Source organism: Arvicanthis niloticus, chromosome 15 (assembly GCF_011762505.2).
Source record: "Arvicanthis niloticus isolate mArvNil1 chromosome 15, mArvNil1.pat.X, whole genome shotgun sequence".
Lineage (NCBI taxonomy): Eukaryota > Metazoa > Chordata > Mammalia > Rodentia > Muridae > Arvicanthis > Arvicanthis niloticus.
The window spans coordinates 38,826,195-38,842,086 of NC_047672.1; the positions used below are offsets into that span (position 1 = coordinate 38,826,195).

The 15,892-nt window shown below is 40.3% G+C and overlaps 1 protein-coding gene across 9 annotated transcripts in view; it reads left to right on the top strand.

The window, feature by feature from the left end:
• Cadps2 (calcium dependent secretion activator 2) overlaps positions 1-15,892 on the top strand; it is a 499,527-nt gene that overhangs the window by 175,907 nt on the left and 307,728 nt on the right. For all 9 annotated transcript variants that reach the window (XM_076913647.1, XM_076913648.1, XM_076913651.1 and 6 more), the window contains exon 3: positions 14,154-14,486. In XM_076913647.1, the coding sequence (XP_076769762.1) occupies positions 14,154-14,486 (333 nt within the window). The remainder of the gene's footprint in view (positions 1-14,153; positions 14,487-15,892) is intronic.

Below are 15,892 nucleotides of genomic sequence, written 5' to 3' on the forward strand. Positions count from 1 at the left end.
CCCCACTCACAGCAATGGCAATCAGCATCACCTGTCTTAGGTCTCACTTAGGTAAGCTTGCAGTCAGAAACCTTGAGGATCCATTGGATGTTTTCAGTGAGTTCTCCACTGCCTCGGATGCACATGTGAGTTTTTAAGAATCTTATCTAACCAGAGGGTCTGTTCCTTTTAGCTAGAATGCATCACACACTTTGTAATCAGAACTAATATTAAGTGAGAGTAATTATGAATATTAAAACAGTTGGTATGAGTACATTAAGGTTTTGAGATAAGTTTAAGTGCATTTCAAGTGAGCAGTTGGTCTGATTTGTGCATATAAATGCTTCTTCCAGCTCACATTCTCCACCACCGTCACATCTGCTGAGGAAGCTGTTAGGAAAATTAATGGGTTTTAGGCAGATTGAAATTTCCAAATCAAAATGACAGAAAATAATTGGGGGAAAAAAGGAGCAATGCACACACAACTGTGCAGCCCCCAGAAGAAGAGGATAGATTCCAGTTCCTATGTACTGTGGCCTTAAGATGATATGGTTTGGATCTTAAATGTCCCTTAATACTCACTGTGTACAAGACATTGTCCTCAGTTGATGTACTGTTGGAGGGTGCTATCACTTTCAGAAAGTGGAGGACAGTTTGGCCAGGTGGGTATGCCCATGGAGGGAGATTGGGACTCAGCCCCTTCTTTCTTTTTGGTTCCTGGCAGTCATGGGGAGAGCAGCTCTCCTTCTGTTACTTCCCATCATGCTGTTCTGCCCTGCTACAGGCTCAGAGCAACATGACCACGAGTCTCTAGACTGAGACTTATGAAACCATGACCTTCTAGTTATCTCATGAACATGACAGCACCAGGATGCTCTGTTTCTCATACAGATATTTGAATGCTAAAACAATGGGTCAAAGATGCCATTCCAAAGGGAATCATGCAGACTTCCTCCTGCTGCTGGCTTCCTACCTACTGGATGGTGCTGAGCCCAAATAAGTGCAAAGTGAGCTATTGGAGGGTGTGTAGCCAGCTGAATGTCATCCGTGCTGTCTTCTGCTGCATGAATGACAGCACTGTTTCTCTAACAGGAAGTTCATCACTAGTTTCCTTCTTGACTGTGAGATTTTTTTGTTTTTGCATCCTCAGTGGCTCTTTAATTCATTTGGTGAAAACTGATTGCTTGAAAAATGTCATGCTACCAATCCAGCAGTCATTGTCCTCCTGAGGTTCACTACCTAGTGGGAGGAAAAGTACTGTGTTATGTTAGATAATTATAAGCTCTTCTGAAGGAAAATATATCCCAGGAAACCAGAGACAGAACTGTGGTTTCATGAAGAGTTGTTACCGACAAATAGTTGAACAGGTCTTGTCAGCTTTAGTTTTCACTATGACACAGACAAGGGTTCTCTGGAGGGAATCTCAATTGGGGGATTGTCTCTATCAAATTGCCTGTAGGTGTATCTGTAATGCTTTTTCTTGAACTTGTAAAATTAATGTTTATGAGTGTTGTGTCTACATGTATGTCTGTGTACCAGGTGTGTGTGTGGTACCCAAGGAGTCCAGAAGAGGCAATCAGATCTCTTGGGACTTGAGTTACTGAAGGCTGTAAGCTGTCATATGGGTGTCAAGAATCTAACCTTGGTCCTGTGGAAGAGCAGCCAGTGCTCTTCACTGCTGAGACATTTTTCCAGCCCATTTCCTTGATTTTTTTAAATAGGGGTGGGCAGACTTACCTAGTTCCTGGTGGGCAGCACCACTTCTGGGCTGGTGGTCCTGGAGTCTGTTAAGAATGCTAGTGGTCGAGTCTATGTCCATAACACCCTGTACACACTTGATCTCATCTGATCTCGGTAGCTAAGCAGGTTTGGCCTGGTTAATACTTGGCTGAGCATGAGCTATGAGAACAAGCCAAAAGCAGTATTCACCCATGATTCCTGTGTCTGCTGCTCCTTGAGTCCCTGTCATAACTTCCTTCAGTGAAAGACAGTGATACTACAACTAAGCTAAATAAACCCATTCTTTCCTAAATTGTTTTTGGTCATGGTGTTTATCGCAGCAACAGAAAGCGAACACTACAACAGACCTGAAAGAATCAACTGATCTCACGTACACAAAACCAACTGTGTGTTATAAAGAGCCAGGAGGGTGAGGAGATGCTTTTGTCCCCTGTTGGGACACCCGAGGCATTCCTGAGTCATATTTAACCTGGAAGGCAGAGGTGAGTGTTAGTTGCCATTGAACATGTGAAGGGTGCCTTGGGCCAATTTACAGTTTCTTTGTTATTCCAGAGAGGAGAACTGGTTGAGAAAATGTCAGCTGTAGGGGGAGAATTGTCTCCTGGAAACAAAGAGCTTCTGAGAAGTTAATCCTAACCACTGATCATTCATCGTGCAAAGTGACTTTCTCTAAAGTGCTTTATAAATGTTAGCCATCACTGTGGTGGTGGCAGGGGTGCTGGTGGTGTGATGGGAAGGGAATTTTTATAAAGGTGATTGAATTTACAACTTTCAGGTCTCTCACAGTAATGAGGATCAGACTCTAGGATTAAAAAACAATGATACTGTTTTCCACACAGAGTTGCCATCTGGTGGAAAAATAACTAAGTACAAGTTATAAATTGGGGGAAAAAAAGTTGAACAACAGCATGCGGTTCATTTCTCTTGAACTTATACACTGTCTGCTTTTAAGATTTATTTACTTTGCCGAACTTTTTTTTTTCCATTTTGAATTTTGGAATTTTATTCCTTAGCTGCAAATCCTTGGGTTATGAAGTGTAAATAACTTGCCGTCTTCACGGTTATAAACCTAGGGTGGTAGCATGCTCTCTGGTGTCCTGCTAATATTGGGGAAAATATCATGCTTTGGCTTATATAATATCTTCTCCAGCTTCTCTGTCAACAATGGCACAGCAAGCTATTGCTCCTCTTCCATTGGGAACATGTGGCTTTTCCTTCTTTTAAGGTCCCCATTCTTGTATGTTGCCACATAGATTGCAAATCCAGATAGTCTCCAATGACCTACTTTTTTGTGTTTCTGTTAATAACAAGTGCCTGCATGTAGCCTTCCTTAGGTTTTACTGAAGTCTTAGCAGTCTTGGTGGTGAGATGGCCAAGAAAAGTTTGTCATTGGATGAGCAAATTTGTGCTGATCAGGAAGTTACAAAATTCCCGAAAAGGCAAACTAAAGGACTTACTGTCAGCTGCCACCAGTAGAAAGGTTTATAAGTGATGAGAGTGTCCAATTTATTTTTTGAAGCTTTACGTTTTTCAGGTAGCATCTTTGTTCATATGGCTGGAGACTCATCTCTGTCTCTACAACAAATTTGATAAGATTTTGTTAGTTTGGGGTTTTAGGTTCATTCTAAGAGCTTTAGATTTGATATATGGGATTTAGGGTGGCTCTAGGGAAAGGAGCCTTTGACATGAACTCTTTTCTAGGTTCCTGACAAAGGTCTAGATGTATCATCTCTTATCTGCATTAGCTTTTTTAGTAAAGGATATTATTTGTGGTCAGTTTTAAGAGATATTTGATAAGGAATGGGGTTGGTTATTAGTGGTTTCCAGCCTTTAGGATTCACAGATGAGTAGAAATCCTCTGCTAATATTAATCCCCTCATCTTTCTAGTATATGTGTATATATGTATCCATGTATCCACGTATCCATTTATCACATAACCATAGATATCCCCATTAGGAATGCTAGTAGAGCAAGCATTCATTACTAGTGGCTTTATATAACAAAAAGTCATTTGTTTTCCTCTAACTGCCAGCATATTAAATGGATTTAGCTTTATTAAATATATTCTCACTGCATAAGAGATACCTCTGTCTTCTCTCTAAGCTAGTATCGAGATCTCATTGCAGACTCTTGGAATGACTGTGTCAGTGTTCAATCAAGATCAGTTTTTGTACCTGTTTTTCCCACTACATATAGGATAAGCAAAGGCATGTCATAGTATCAGTAGTGATGACCTAATTGGAACATAATTTGCTTTGATACATCTTATTGGGAAAGGAACATATAGAGAATATTGAAAATCAAACAGATGTTTCCTTAGAATAGAAAGTTTGTTCTTCAGAACAATGGGAGAGAGGATTGGGAAATTTGGTGAACGGAGGAAATGAAGACATTGAGTGCCATCAGAGAATCTACTGGCTGGCTTTGATTATTCAGAGTAACCCAATGTAAATATAATTTGTATTCTGCCAAAATAAGAATTGAATTGTTTGATTTTTTTTTCAATGATACTCAACTTACCATTGTTACGGAATTTGCGGGTTGATAACATCTGAAAGATGGTTTAAGAAAAAACATTCTAAAATTGATTCTTCAAGGATATTACAAATTATGAAACTCACGAGACAGTGTTTTATTTGGCTTTATGATGGAGAAGAAGCACCTCTTATGAGTGGGTCTCTTGTACTTTCTCAATATCTCCCTGCCTGAAGACATGCTGGCAGCCTTCCCAGGAACCATCTCATAGCTAGCCACAGTGATTTGGCAAGAAGATAATGTTTTTCTAGTCATTATGAAATCCTTTTGAATAAAAGAAGTAATGTGCAGTTCAGATCAGCAGCACTGTGCATATTAAGTTCTTCTATAGAAAAATATATTTGAAATCTTATTTGGACAGCTGAGCAGACTAAAGATGCTGTTTCTTTATCATCACATTCAATTTTGGTATTAGCTTCCTGTGACTTCATTAAGATTTTCGATTATCTCTTTGGAATATGAGCCCGGCAGATGAATGGGAAGAGTGGTATTTCAGGGTACTCTGAAAGAAGGCCATATACAATTAAATTTCACTAAATGTAGAGAAAAAAATAACACCCAGGGTATGTTAGAAGCTCTCCAGTGTCAGCTCTCCAATGTCAGGTTGATAATGCCCTGCTGAAATGAATTGTTTGGAATTTTCACAAGATAACTGATTGGTAACACCACAGATGTTGGGAAGTGCCCAGCAGAAAGATGTGGGGTGCACAGTGGGTGGGTGTAAGAGAAATAAACTAGAATTGAGTTCAAAGAATTAAGTTTTCTGCTCTTTTTCCCCCCACAGAGTAATTGTGCCAGTTAAATGAAACCACATCCATCCTTGATCTCTAGAGAAACAGTACCTGTGTATGTGTGTGTGTGTGTGTGTGTGTGTGTGTGTGTGTGTACACATATACATATGCTTAGTTCTCATGTCACTGATATTTGCCTGCCTATGCTAACTCTTGTTGTGAAAGGAAATGTGGTTAAGATATATGACAATTCATGAGACAAGCTATCAATCAGTGTCACACAGTATCATATTGATCACATAGAGAACTATGTATGATTCATTCTTTAAGAACATCACAGATAATGGGAATACCTAGAGAATACGATTATCAGCCTAGCAAAAATGAATCTCACTTTTCCCTTTGGACAAGATTCATGGTGGTCCGTTTCCTCTGGGATGTTTTCATGTCTCCCATTCAAATGGACAAGCTTCTTATCTTCTACAAGTTAATGGATGAATTATGAAAGTGACTGAAGTTCACAACTTTGAAATCTGCTTTTCTTAATATTCTTTTATTGTCTCCTTCGTTTCTTCTTTTCCAGTGTTTTTCTGGGCTCCCTAGCATTGCATTACACCCTGGACCTATCTTTCACCTCTTATCCAGCTCTACACCCCAAACTGTGGCTCCTATTCTCAGTACTTAGCTTTGCTCACATCTCTTCCCATGATCCTTTCTGCAATATGGCTTCCCACTGTACCCAAGCATGGAAAACTCAACTAGCCTTCCTGACTGACATGATGTGTATTTAAAGCATGCCACAAAATGCATAGAGGAATTAGACCACCAGTCATTTTCTCTTCTAAACAACTTGCTCAATGTGCTTACTATGCTCGTGCACTAGCTATTTTATAAGTGCTTGCTGCATGTTTGACCTAGATGAGACAGTCTCTGACTTTGTGGGATTTATTGATTTAAGTGTATGAACCCACTTGCGAATTAAATATTATAGTTGCAAGATGAAATGTGCTTTAAAGGAGAAAAATGTTTTATACTGAGATCTAGTCAAGCAAGGGTGACTGGGAAGGAATCGCTGTGATCTGAAGGCAAATAGATGATGATAAAAGAGACCATGTAAAATTCCTACATGACTCGGGTGACAAGAGCATTGAGGCATATCCAGGCAGAGCGAGTTCTAACTGAGATAGAGAATTGGGAATGAGGTGTCAGGCCATGGAAACCATGGTGACTTTATTCTTAAACCGTCGAGTTGATGTGACCTGAGGTGGTGGTGGCGGTGGCAGTGTTGTAGTTTGTTTGTTTTAATATTATTTTGGTGTCAGTGAAGAAAATGCCTTGGGTAGAGTGATGGTGGGATTTGGTATCTACCAGAAATCTCCCAAGACAGAGAACCCACTGAAGAGTAATTGACAGTCCTAGGAAGAAACATGAAGAACTGTTGTGGGGAGATAAAGGAAGCTAAAGGATTTTTGAAGGACCCCTGGAATATGATTAGTATAATGACAAATTGTGTATTCACAGCCATTGAATGGAGCAAGAGGGTATCAGGACTTGTTTTCCAAGTCCCAAGGACTGAAATTTGTACCTGACTCTGGAGGCAAAGTGAGTGTGGGAAGATGTTGTAACCTTGCACTTGAAACTTGTGAATTGCAAGTACTGTTAGGACTTTAAGAAGAGGATTCAGTAGTATCAGAGTCTCAGTCTGTAGCTTACATTAAATGCAGATGGAGGTTAGTAGGTCACACATTGCAGAGGTGCTGCAAGCAAAGTGGAGTGCCCCAGAATATGGTGAGCAACACAGTATGTTGGAAAAGAAGTATACCCTCAGGGTGGGAGGCCTTTCCTTCTGTATACAAAGCACTGGTGTACTGTTCTGTGCAAAAGTCCTATATTCTGGAGCCCATGCCTTTTGAGCACAAATTTGTTCTGCTTCCAGTTACAAATATTTATGTCCCTCGAAGTCTCTCCTGCAGCCATCCATAGCATACACCTGTAGCTAGATTTGTATCATCTTTAGCACTGGGTAGTCAGTCATCTTTGGGTAGTTACTACTTTTCAACAAACAATTTTTTACTTCTAATAAATGACAGCCTTTTTTTTAGAGTTTACATTCATCAGCAGTTAAACTGGAATAAGCCCTATTGGTACCTACTTTTTACTCTGGGGAGATGTATAATCCATAGGTGTCAAATAATGTTTTGTGCAAAAGGAAAAAGCAGGGTAAGAAGGTGAAGACTGAAAAATGGGAGGTAGTGAGAGGGTACAGCTTCCTCAAGAGATGGTGGTGCTAAGACTCAAGTGAAGTAGGAGGATGTATATATCTCTTCCCTTATAGCAAGTTATTTCAAAAATATTAAAAAACATAGAAACTATGAATAAGTACCTCATCTTTTCTTAGGTAAGAATCTAGGAGGCAGCCCAGCTGGGCAGTGGTTGTGCTTAAGGTTTCTTAAGAGGAGGAGGTGATGAAGTTGTCTGCTATTATTGCAGGCACCTCAAGAATCAATAGGGACTGAAGAATTAGCTTTCCAGTTCTCTGGCATGGTTCTGATCAGACTTCTGTTCATTAGGGCTGTTAGACCGAGGACCTGGGGTCCTTGTTTCACAGCAACTTTGTCCCCACAGGGCACATGATGAAAGGACCAAGAGCAAGAAAGCCATGGTCCTTACAACCTTATCACCTCTGAGATGAGATGAGCACTGACTGTTCTGCTGGGTCCTCTGTGCTACTGACTTGCCTTTCCTACAGCCTCGCCTCTGCTGCTTCCCTTGCACTTCCTCTTCCATTTGCTAAAAACATAATTTAGGGTTCCTATGTAAGCTTTATTGTGCCTTGTCCCCTTGTTCACTCCTGCAGCTGGCTCTTCATCTTTACTCTGCTAAATGGTCTCTGTGCAAGATGACCTAGAAGAAGAAAACAGCAAACAGTCCTGTTTTAATTTAATCTGTTTCTTCTAGAGGCCACTGGTTTGTTCTTGGAAATTGGTCCTGCCTGAGCTGCTGCTGCTGTTGTTGCTGCTGCTGCTGCTGCTGGTGTGTGTGTGTGTGTGTGTGTGTGTGTGTGTGTGTGTGTGTGTGTGTATGAGAGAGAGAGAGAGAGAGAGAGAGAGAGAGAGAGACAGAGAGAGACAGAGAGAGACAGAGAGACAGAGAGAGACAGAAAGAGAGACAGAGAGAGAGACAGAGAGACAGAGGGAGGGAGGGAGAGAGAGAATATCCCTCATTGTCCTCACTTCTGGATACATTTGTGTGTTGGTGAGCATGTTTAATTTATAGTCATTTAAATATAGGGTTTCTAAGCTTTTGTTCTTCCCTGTGTGCTTTTATCATACTTTTTCCTGACCATTATCCATTCTAAATTAGTTATCCTTAGCACACACCATTTTGTCAAAAAAAAGAGAAAGCAACAAAATAAAACATACATAGGTACATACATTCTTCCACCTTTATTTATTATTATAGTTACAAAGAGAATGAAAATCGTATTTTCCCACCTTAGTTTCCATATGTTGTAACTCAAAAGGTATTCTGTTCTTTTGTCTTCTTCCTGCTTCTCTTCCAGCTCTGTAGCCTCCATCTGATCATTGGCCTCTATCTTAGCTCCAGCATTTCTCCATCTACCCTTGCCAGTGGCATCTCAGTTTACAACACGTCTTAATGTGTTAACACTAGGTCATCTAGCCACAACTGGCCGTGCGTTAGTTAGGATTCTCTAGAGGAACAGAACTAATAAAATAGATTTGTATTACAGTGAGGATTTATTAGCTTGGCCTCATGGACTGGGCAATCAGGCCGTGCACTGGAAGTGCTGAGAACCCGGTAGCTACCCACTATGAGGCTAAATGACCCAACAGTTCTCAGTGAACACTGAAAGCCTAGAATATTGTTAGGGAGCTGATAATCTAGTCATTGTTGGAAGGCTGAAGAAGGTAGGATGTAATGCCTGCTAAGTTTATCAGCAATCACAGCAACTGAACAGATGTATTCACCAGCAAGGAGAGAAGTCCTATAGGCAAAATCAGCATGGGGGTTGGGGGTAGGTGGGAGGTGGTGGGGTTCCCTCTGCCCTCTTTATATATGGAATGCCCTTTGGGAGAAGTGCTTCCCAGTCAGCAGGGTGTTTCTCTCCCATTTCATGTTTCCAGGAAACATTCTCCAGACTTACCAAATGCATGGCTGTTTAGTTGATTCCATATCTAATGAAGTTGGTAAACAGAGTTAGCCATGATGTCATCAACTAGAACCTGGACTTCTCTCCTGTATACATACCATTCTCTCATCTGATATCTAGTGGTCTTCCTGATTAAAAAAAATATTGCTACAGTCACTCTTATATGTAATCTCTGTATATAATAGGGAAGTTTTTGAACTGTCCTTTGAAAAGCTTAATGCTTCTTCTTTTTGGTCCCATTTATTTATTTATTTATTTATTTATTTCCTTAAACTGTGTTCTATTCTCCCTTTTATTTTCACAAAACTCACAGGATATTAACGACACTTGTCCCTGCTGTCCCTGCGCTGGGCTCTCCCCTATGTAGCTGTCACTTCCCACCAGAGTTGTTGACTTCATTTCCTTGTTTCCCCCTCCTTTTGTATGAGTGCCTGTAATTGTCCTTGCTCTTTTTCCTTTTGTCCTTGGTCTTTCCCTCTTGGGCAGCAGGAGATTGTCAGGGGTTAGTCTTTGATGGATGTATCTGTGCGCCATGAACACTTAGCAGAATTCTAGCACTTTGTTACCATTTAGCAACTGTCAGTTACATAGTTAGAGTGAGTTAGTGCAGCCTCTGTTATGGTTTTATAGAAGAAAAGCACTCAGCAACAATGTTCATTTGTGCCCTTGTTTCAAAACTAGAGTCACTTAAGGGAATGATAACTCTTGGCTATATACTAGGCAGTGAGAAAAAAAAAAACTGTTTATATAAAGTATTAGAAGTCAGTAGTTTTCCTGTAGTGAGACTATAAGTATATATTTTGCTGATCAGGGTTTATGCACATTATACCATTTCTAAAAGAGTCAACTTCAGGTTTTTTTCTAGAGAAGCAACATTACGTGTAGCACCAGTAGTTATTTTCTTGTATCAGCTGAAAAACAAACTACATAAAATTGAATAGGAATGCCATAATCAATAATAAGAGGAAAAGGCTACTATGAGCAATGAAAACAATATAAGAAATACTAGAATTAGGAGGTAAAACATCTGAGGAAGAAAGAAATCCCAAAGAGAATCCCCTTCTACCAACCCCAGACCTCACTAAACATATGTGTCATGGCATAACAATAAAGTTACTGCATTACCACAGTGGTGGACATAGGGAATCTCTTTCCTCCGAGTTCTGAGGTGAGGTCCACAGGAAGATGCTAGCATCCAGAACTCACTGGAAATCTGCCAGTGTGGATGGTGCTCTGAAAAGGAACCCTTGGCGTATGTAAAAAAAAAAAAAAAAAAAAAAAAAAAAGAGCTGTCCTTAGTTATTGTCACCAGGACTATAATGAATAACAAGCCCTCCTTCTACCAGTGTGCCACCTCTGGCTCACTCTCTTGTCACTGCTGTAACTGGTATGAACCAGTGCTACCCGATGGACTGCTTTGATTCCTCTGCACCTATAGCAACTGTAGAAAGAGTTATAACAGAAATTATGTATACATATGTACACAGTTAAGTGTGTTTAATTAAAATATAATTATATGTAGTTAATTGTTATTGAATCCAAATAATTCTACTCAAAGTCCCAGCAGCAGCGGTGGCACTCCTTGCTACCTGTCCTAATGTTCTGGGTTCCCAGGTGAAAGACACACACACACACACACACACACACAGAGAGAGACAGAGAGAGAGACAGAGAGAGAGACAGAGAGAGAGACAGAGAGAGAGAGACAGAGAGAGAGACAGAGAGACGGAGAGACAGAAAGAGAGACAGAGAGACAGAGACAGAGAGAGACTGACTATATTTTAATATGCCTTAAACAGATCAATGGCTGGGCCACTTCCAAAATTCTATGTGGTTAACACATTCCCCTTTGAAATTCCTGAGGTATTACTTACTAAAGCCTATATTCTATCTTGTCTGCCCTGGACACAGACCTACAGCCCTCTGGAGCTGAATTCTCCAGCACCTACAGCTATGTTCTGTGTCCAGCACCTCTCAGGCCTGGCCTCTACTCGTTTCCTGGCATGAAGACTTCCTCCCCTCCTGCTCCTTCCTCAGCCCCTTGCCCAGCAATCCTAAAGTCCTACCTCTGTCTCCCTGCCCAACTGCTGGCTGCAGGCAACTTTCTTTACCAATCAAAATCAACTGGGGACAGGGTTCCTCAGTGTCTTAGTGTGGATTTTGATGACCAAATTAACACAATTCATGCAGCATTAGATCAAATCTACAACAATTGATAGATATCGTGATATAATTATGTGGTTTTATGTATAAGGTATAAATACAACATTTCTTTATACGAACTGTCAGTACCTCGTGAGCAAAGCTACTGCTAAGAAGAAGAAGAGAAATCTTGACATCCCCCCCCCCATGAGTACTCAAGAAACGTCATTTCCAGACAAAATATATTATTAAATGTCTGAGTTTCCTTCTTCCAGACTTAGAATTACTAGAGGGACCATTAGTTTCACTCCTTTTTAAAAATAAGCATTTTACTTTATAATCAAGGTTATCCTTAAACGAACTATATAGTTGGCATTGAACTGGTGATTCTTCTATCTCAGTTTCCCATGTCTTAGAATTATTAATACAAGGCATGATTGTTCTTATATCTCTCTAGATATATTTCACTTTGGCTAGGAGACATAAAAAACAAGATAATAGACTTTCTAATCACAAGTGATCTAGAGCTATAGAGAGATAGCACATATTTTATATAGATATTATATATGTGGTTGCCATAGGTAGAAGTTACTAATACTATAGTATATGAGTCAAGGGATCCAAACATCTATGTGTCACTGACTGAGATAAGAAACAAGAACAGCTTTTGTGAATGACTCAAAAGAGGAAAACCTAGAAGCATATGGGAAAATTTGGAGGTTGGATAGCCACTTATGACAGACAGTAAGGTGGAAGGACAAGTGAGTCACCTGACATGTGGAGAACATGTTTGTATAACTGGTTTACATATAGACAGATGTGGTGGGATAGTTACATGATATAGTCCTAATTGTACAGTCCTAACTGTAAGAGTACTTCATCGTTATGATTTAGTTTTTAGGAACAAACTAGCCATTTGTGGGAGCTGGAGATATGGCTCGGCAGTCAAGAAAGCTTGCAGCACAACCATAAAGATGCAACATCCATGTAACAAGTCAGGTGTTCCCTGCACAACTGTAATCCAAGGGCTTGGGTGCAATAGAGACATGACCCCTGGAACTTGTGAGCTTCCATCCTAACTAAAAGTGAAAGCCATAGGTTCATGGAGAGACCAGGCCTCAGACAAAAGTTGGAGCTGGCTGGTTTCCAGCATAACTGAACACAAAAGCCACAAGTACAGGGAGAGACCGGGTCTCAGGGGACTATGTGGAAAGTGATAGATTCCTCGGATCAGACTCTGAGAGCCCCAAGGGTCCAGATTAGTTGACTCTGTTGGTCTTCCTGTGGAGTTCCTATCTCCTTCAGGGCTTATAATTCTTCCTCCTATTTATCTACAAGAGTCCCCAAGCTCCATCCACTGTTTGGCTGTGTGTGTCTGTATCTGTCTAAGTTAGCTGCTGGGTGGAGCCTCTCAGAGGACAATGTGCTCCTGTCTGTAGGTATCTAGAAATATAAAGTGTCAGGGATTGGTGCTTGCCCCTGGATTCGGATACACAGTCTGGACCTAGGCCTTTCTGCACAAATATGTAGCAGATGTGCAGCTTAGTCTTCATGTGGGTCTCAAACAACTGGAACGGGGACTATCCAGAAAACTGTTGCCTGCGTGTTTGTTCTTCTAGATGGACGTGCCTTGTCTGGCCTCAGTGGGAGAGGAAATGACCAGCCTCACAGAGACTTGAAGTATCAGGGTGGGTGGGTACCTGAGGATCGCCCATGTACTCAGAGGTGAAGGAACTAACAGATGGGTAAGGGATTGTGGGAAGGGGTGACAGGGAGGGCTGCAGTGAGAAGGATATAAAGTGAATAAGTAAAAAGAAAACTGGTTAAAAAAAAAAGATTCCTCATATCCTCTTCTCATCTCCAGATATGCATTGGTGCTCACAAATACACACCACGCACACACACACACACACGCACACACACACACACACACACACACACAAATAAGTAACTTTTAATTGACATTTTCATCCTAGAAGCATAATAGCAGCATTCAATACATGATATCTGCATTAGTTTTTCAGACTCTTTTGGAAGAAGCTTGTGAAAGCATATGAAGAAAAAAACAGGAAAATGGTTGGATTCATATGTCAATAATATGCTTACATATCTTACAGGTGGTCCCCCCTTTTTGCATTCATTCCTTATAGCTGTGAGACAAATGTTAAGAAGCTGGGGCGCTAATGAGATCAGAGAAAGGGACAAAAAGCCTGACCTCTGCATCATGGGGAACTTTGGGTTAACAGTTACACAGGATGTTTATTTATGTCAAGTGCAGGTCTACCTAACTGTTGGCCTTCCAACCCTCCTGTGCTTAAGAGTTACCCAGAATTCCCAAATAAACATACAGAAGTTGGCTATTTATTTCTTAACCATTTGAGTGAGATGAGAGAGGTTGATGGCTGGTGAAAGAGGAACTAGGAGGTAAAAACAACAGTTTATTTCTTCCAGTTTCTGGAACAGGGAGGTTCTAAGTGACAGAAGATTTTATGTCTACTAAATGACTCTTACTTCCTAGACAACTGTCTTAGCACTGTGTTCTCCTGCTGCAGAGGATGGAGCCAAACCCCACTGGGCCTCCACTTTAAAGAAGCCTTTTGCATCTGAATCCTTGACCTTCAGGTTGGAGATAAGCAGGTTATCTCCCAATTTCCTCAGAACTGCTTACTGCCTCTCTCAGCCATTCAACCATTTAGAGATTTGGGTCTCCTCTCATAAGTTATCGAGTATTATATTATATATATACAACATTGTGAGCCATGGTGGAACACTTGATAGCCTGACTAGGTGCCCTCAACACATAGGTGTTAATGACCATGCCTAATTACAGTTGTTGTTTGATTTTGTTTTTCAGGTTTTTCTAAAGAGTGACCGAGTGGCCAGAATGGTTCAGAGTGGAGGATGCTCTGCTAATGATTTCAGAGAGGTGTTTAAGAAGAACATAGAAAAACGTGTACGCAGCTTGCCAGAAATAGATGGCCTGAGCAAAGAGACAGTGCTGAGCTCGTGGATAGCCAAATATGACGCCATTTACAGGGGAGACGAAGATCTGTGCAAACAGCCAAACAGGATGACCCTAAGTGCTGTGTCCGAGCTTATTCTGAGTAAGGAGCAGCTCTATGAAATGTTCCAGCAGATTCTGGGTATTAAAAAATTGGAACACCAGCTACTTTATAACGCGTGCCAGGTGAGTACTCTGATGCCTCCCCTTGTCATGTCTGATGCATAGAAGGAACATTGAATGTTTATGGCCCTAGGGAGAGGTGCTTTGCATCTGCCAGTCAGTTTCCTCAAATAGTTGAGTGAGATTGAATTTTAATAAATAAAAGAGTGATGATTTGAAAGAAGCTTTGAAAGAGGCTGGATGGTGGGAAAAAAATGTTACTTTCATTAGCCAGTCATGACTGACTGCTCCCAAGACCCTATTCCAGGCCATCAGGGTTGTGCTACTGGCCATATACAGGGTGAACACTGAATAAATATTCTCATCTGCTGCCTGAGCAATGTCCCAAGTGTATATGAGCCAGTAGTCCTCAGTGCAAAATAATTTGTCATAAAGGTTTGAGGCTAGTCTTTAGAGGACTATGAAAGTAATTAAAATTTCAATTTTTTTTTACCTCAGCCTAGAAGAAATACATTGAAGATGATTGTTAAACTGGCTAATTTAAAGCAATGACAGCAAATAAGTTGTTATTCAAGTCATGCATATGAAAAATTGAAGAAAATCTCATAGGTTTTTTTATTTTTAGATTGAATAATTTGTCTAATAATATATTCCTTGGATTTCTGCTCATTTGGGGTATATACATTATTTAAGCCCTATTATACAATTCAAATTACAAAAATTCTGCCATCTTAAAATTCATTAAGAAATGCACTTCTATAATATACATATATTTATTTTTAACCTTTTTGCAAGATTATTTCACTTAATTTCTGCATCCTGTTCATATTCCTTAGTTTGCAGCATTCATTTATGAATAACTTAGGTAAATAAAGAACTAATTAATAATAAAGTACTATGTCACCTTAACCCTGTGAGCTGTCCATGAACTCATCATAATTGTTTTCACTGGGTCATTAAACCAGGTGGTGGTTTGGTAGTGGAGGTGGACCATAAATCACAGTCTTATATATTAATAGATATGTCCAATTAAGATGTGCATCTCATAATGCCCATAGTGGTTCTTTTGCATGGCTAACGCCTCTTAAAATCACTGTGTAGTAAAATTGAAATCCAGTCATTCAGTAGCTACTTAGTGAGGTGTTATCAAAAGTCTCACCAGATTAAAGAAAACAGTACTGAACAAACTGCTTTCCATGTTCCACATGCAGGGGGTACAGCAGGACCTCTCATATCATTATACAATCCAACTTCTACCGCTTACAGCAGGCCTGTAACATAATTCCATGTAGCACAGGTTTATGGCTATTAAGGCAAAATCTTTTGTCTTCTTTATCAGAGTGTTCTTACATCTGTGGTGTGGACCTGCTCCTCTCTTCCCTGTGGCTTGTCGTGCACAGCACTTCTAATTCAAATCACTAACATGATATTGAATTTGTATTTACATTCATTTCTATCAGAGTTTGCTT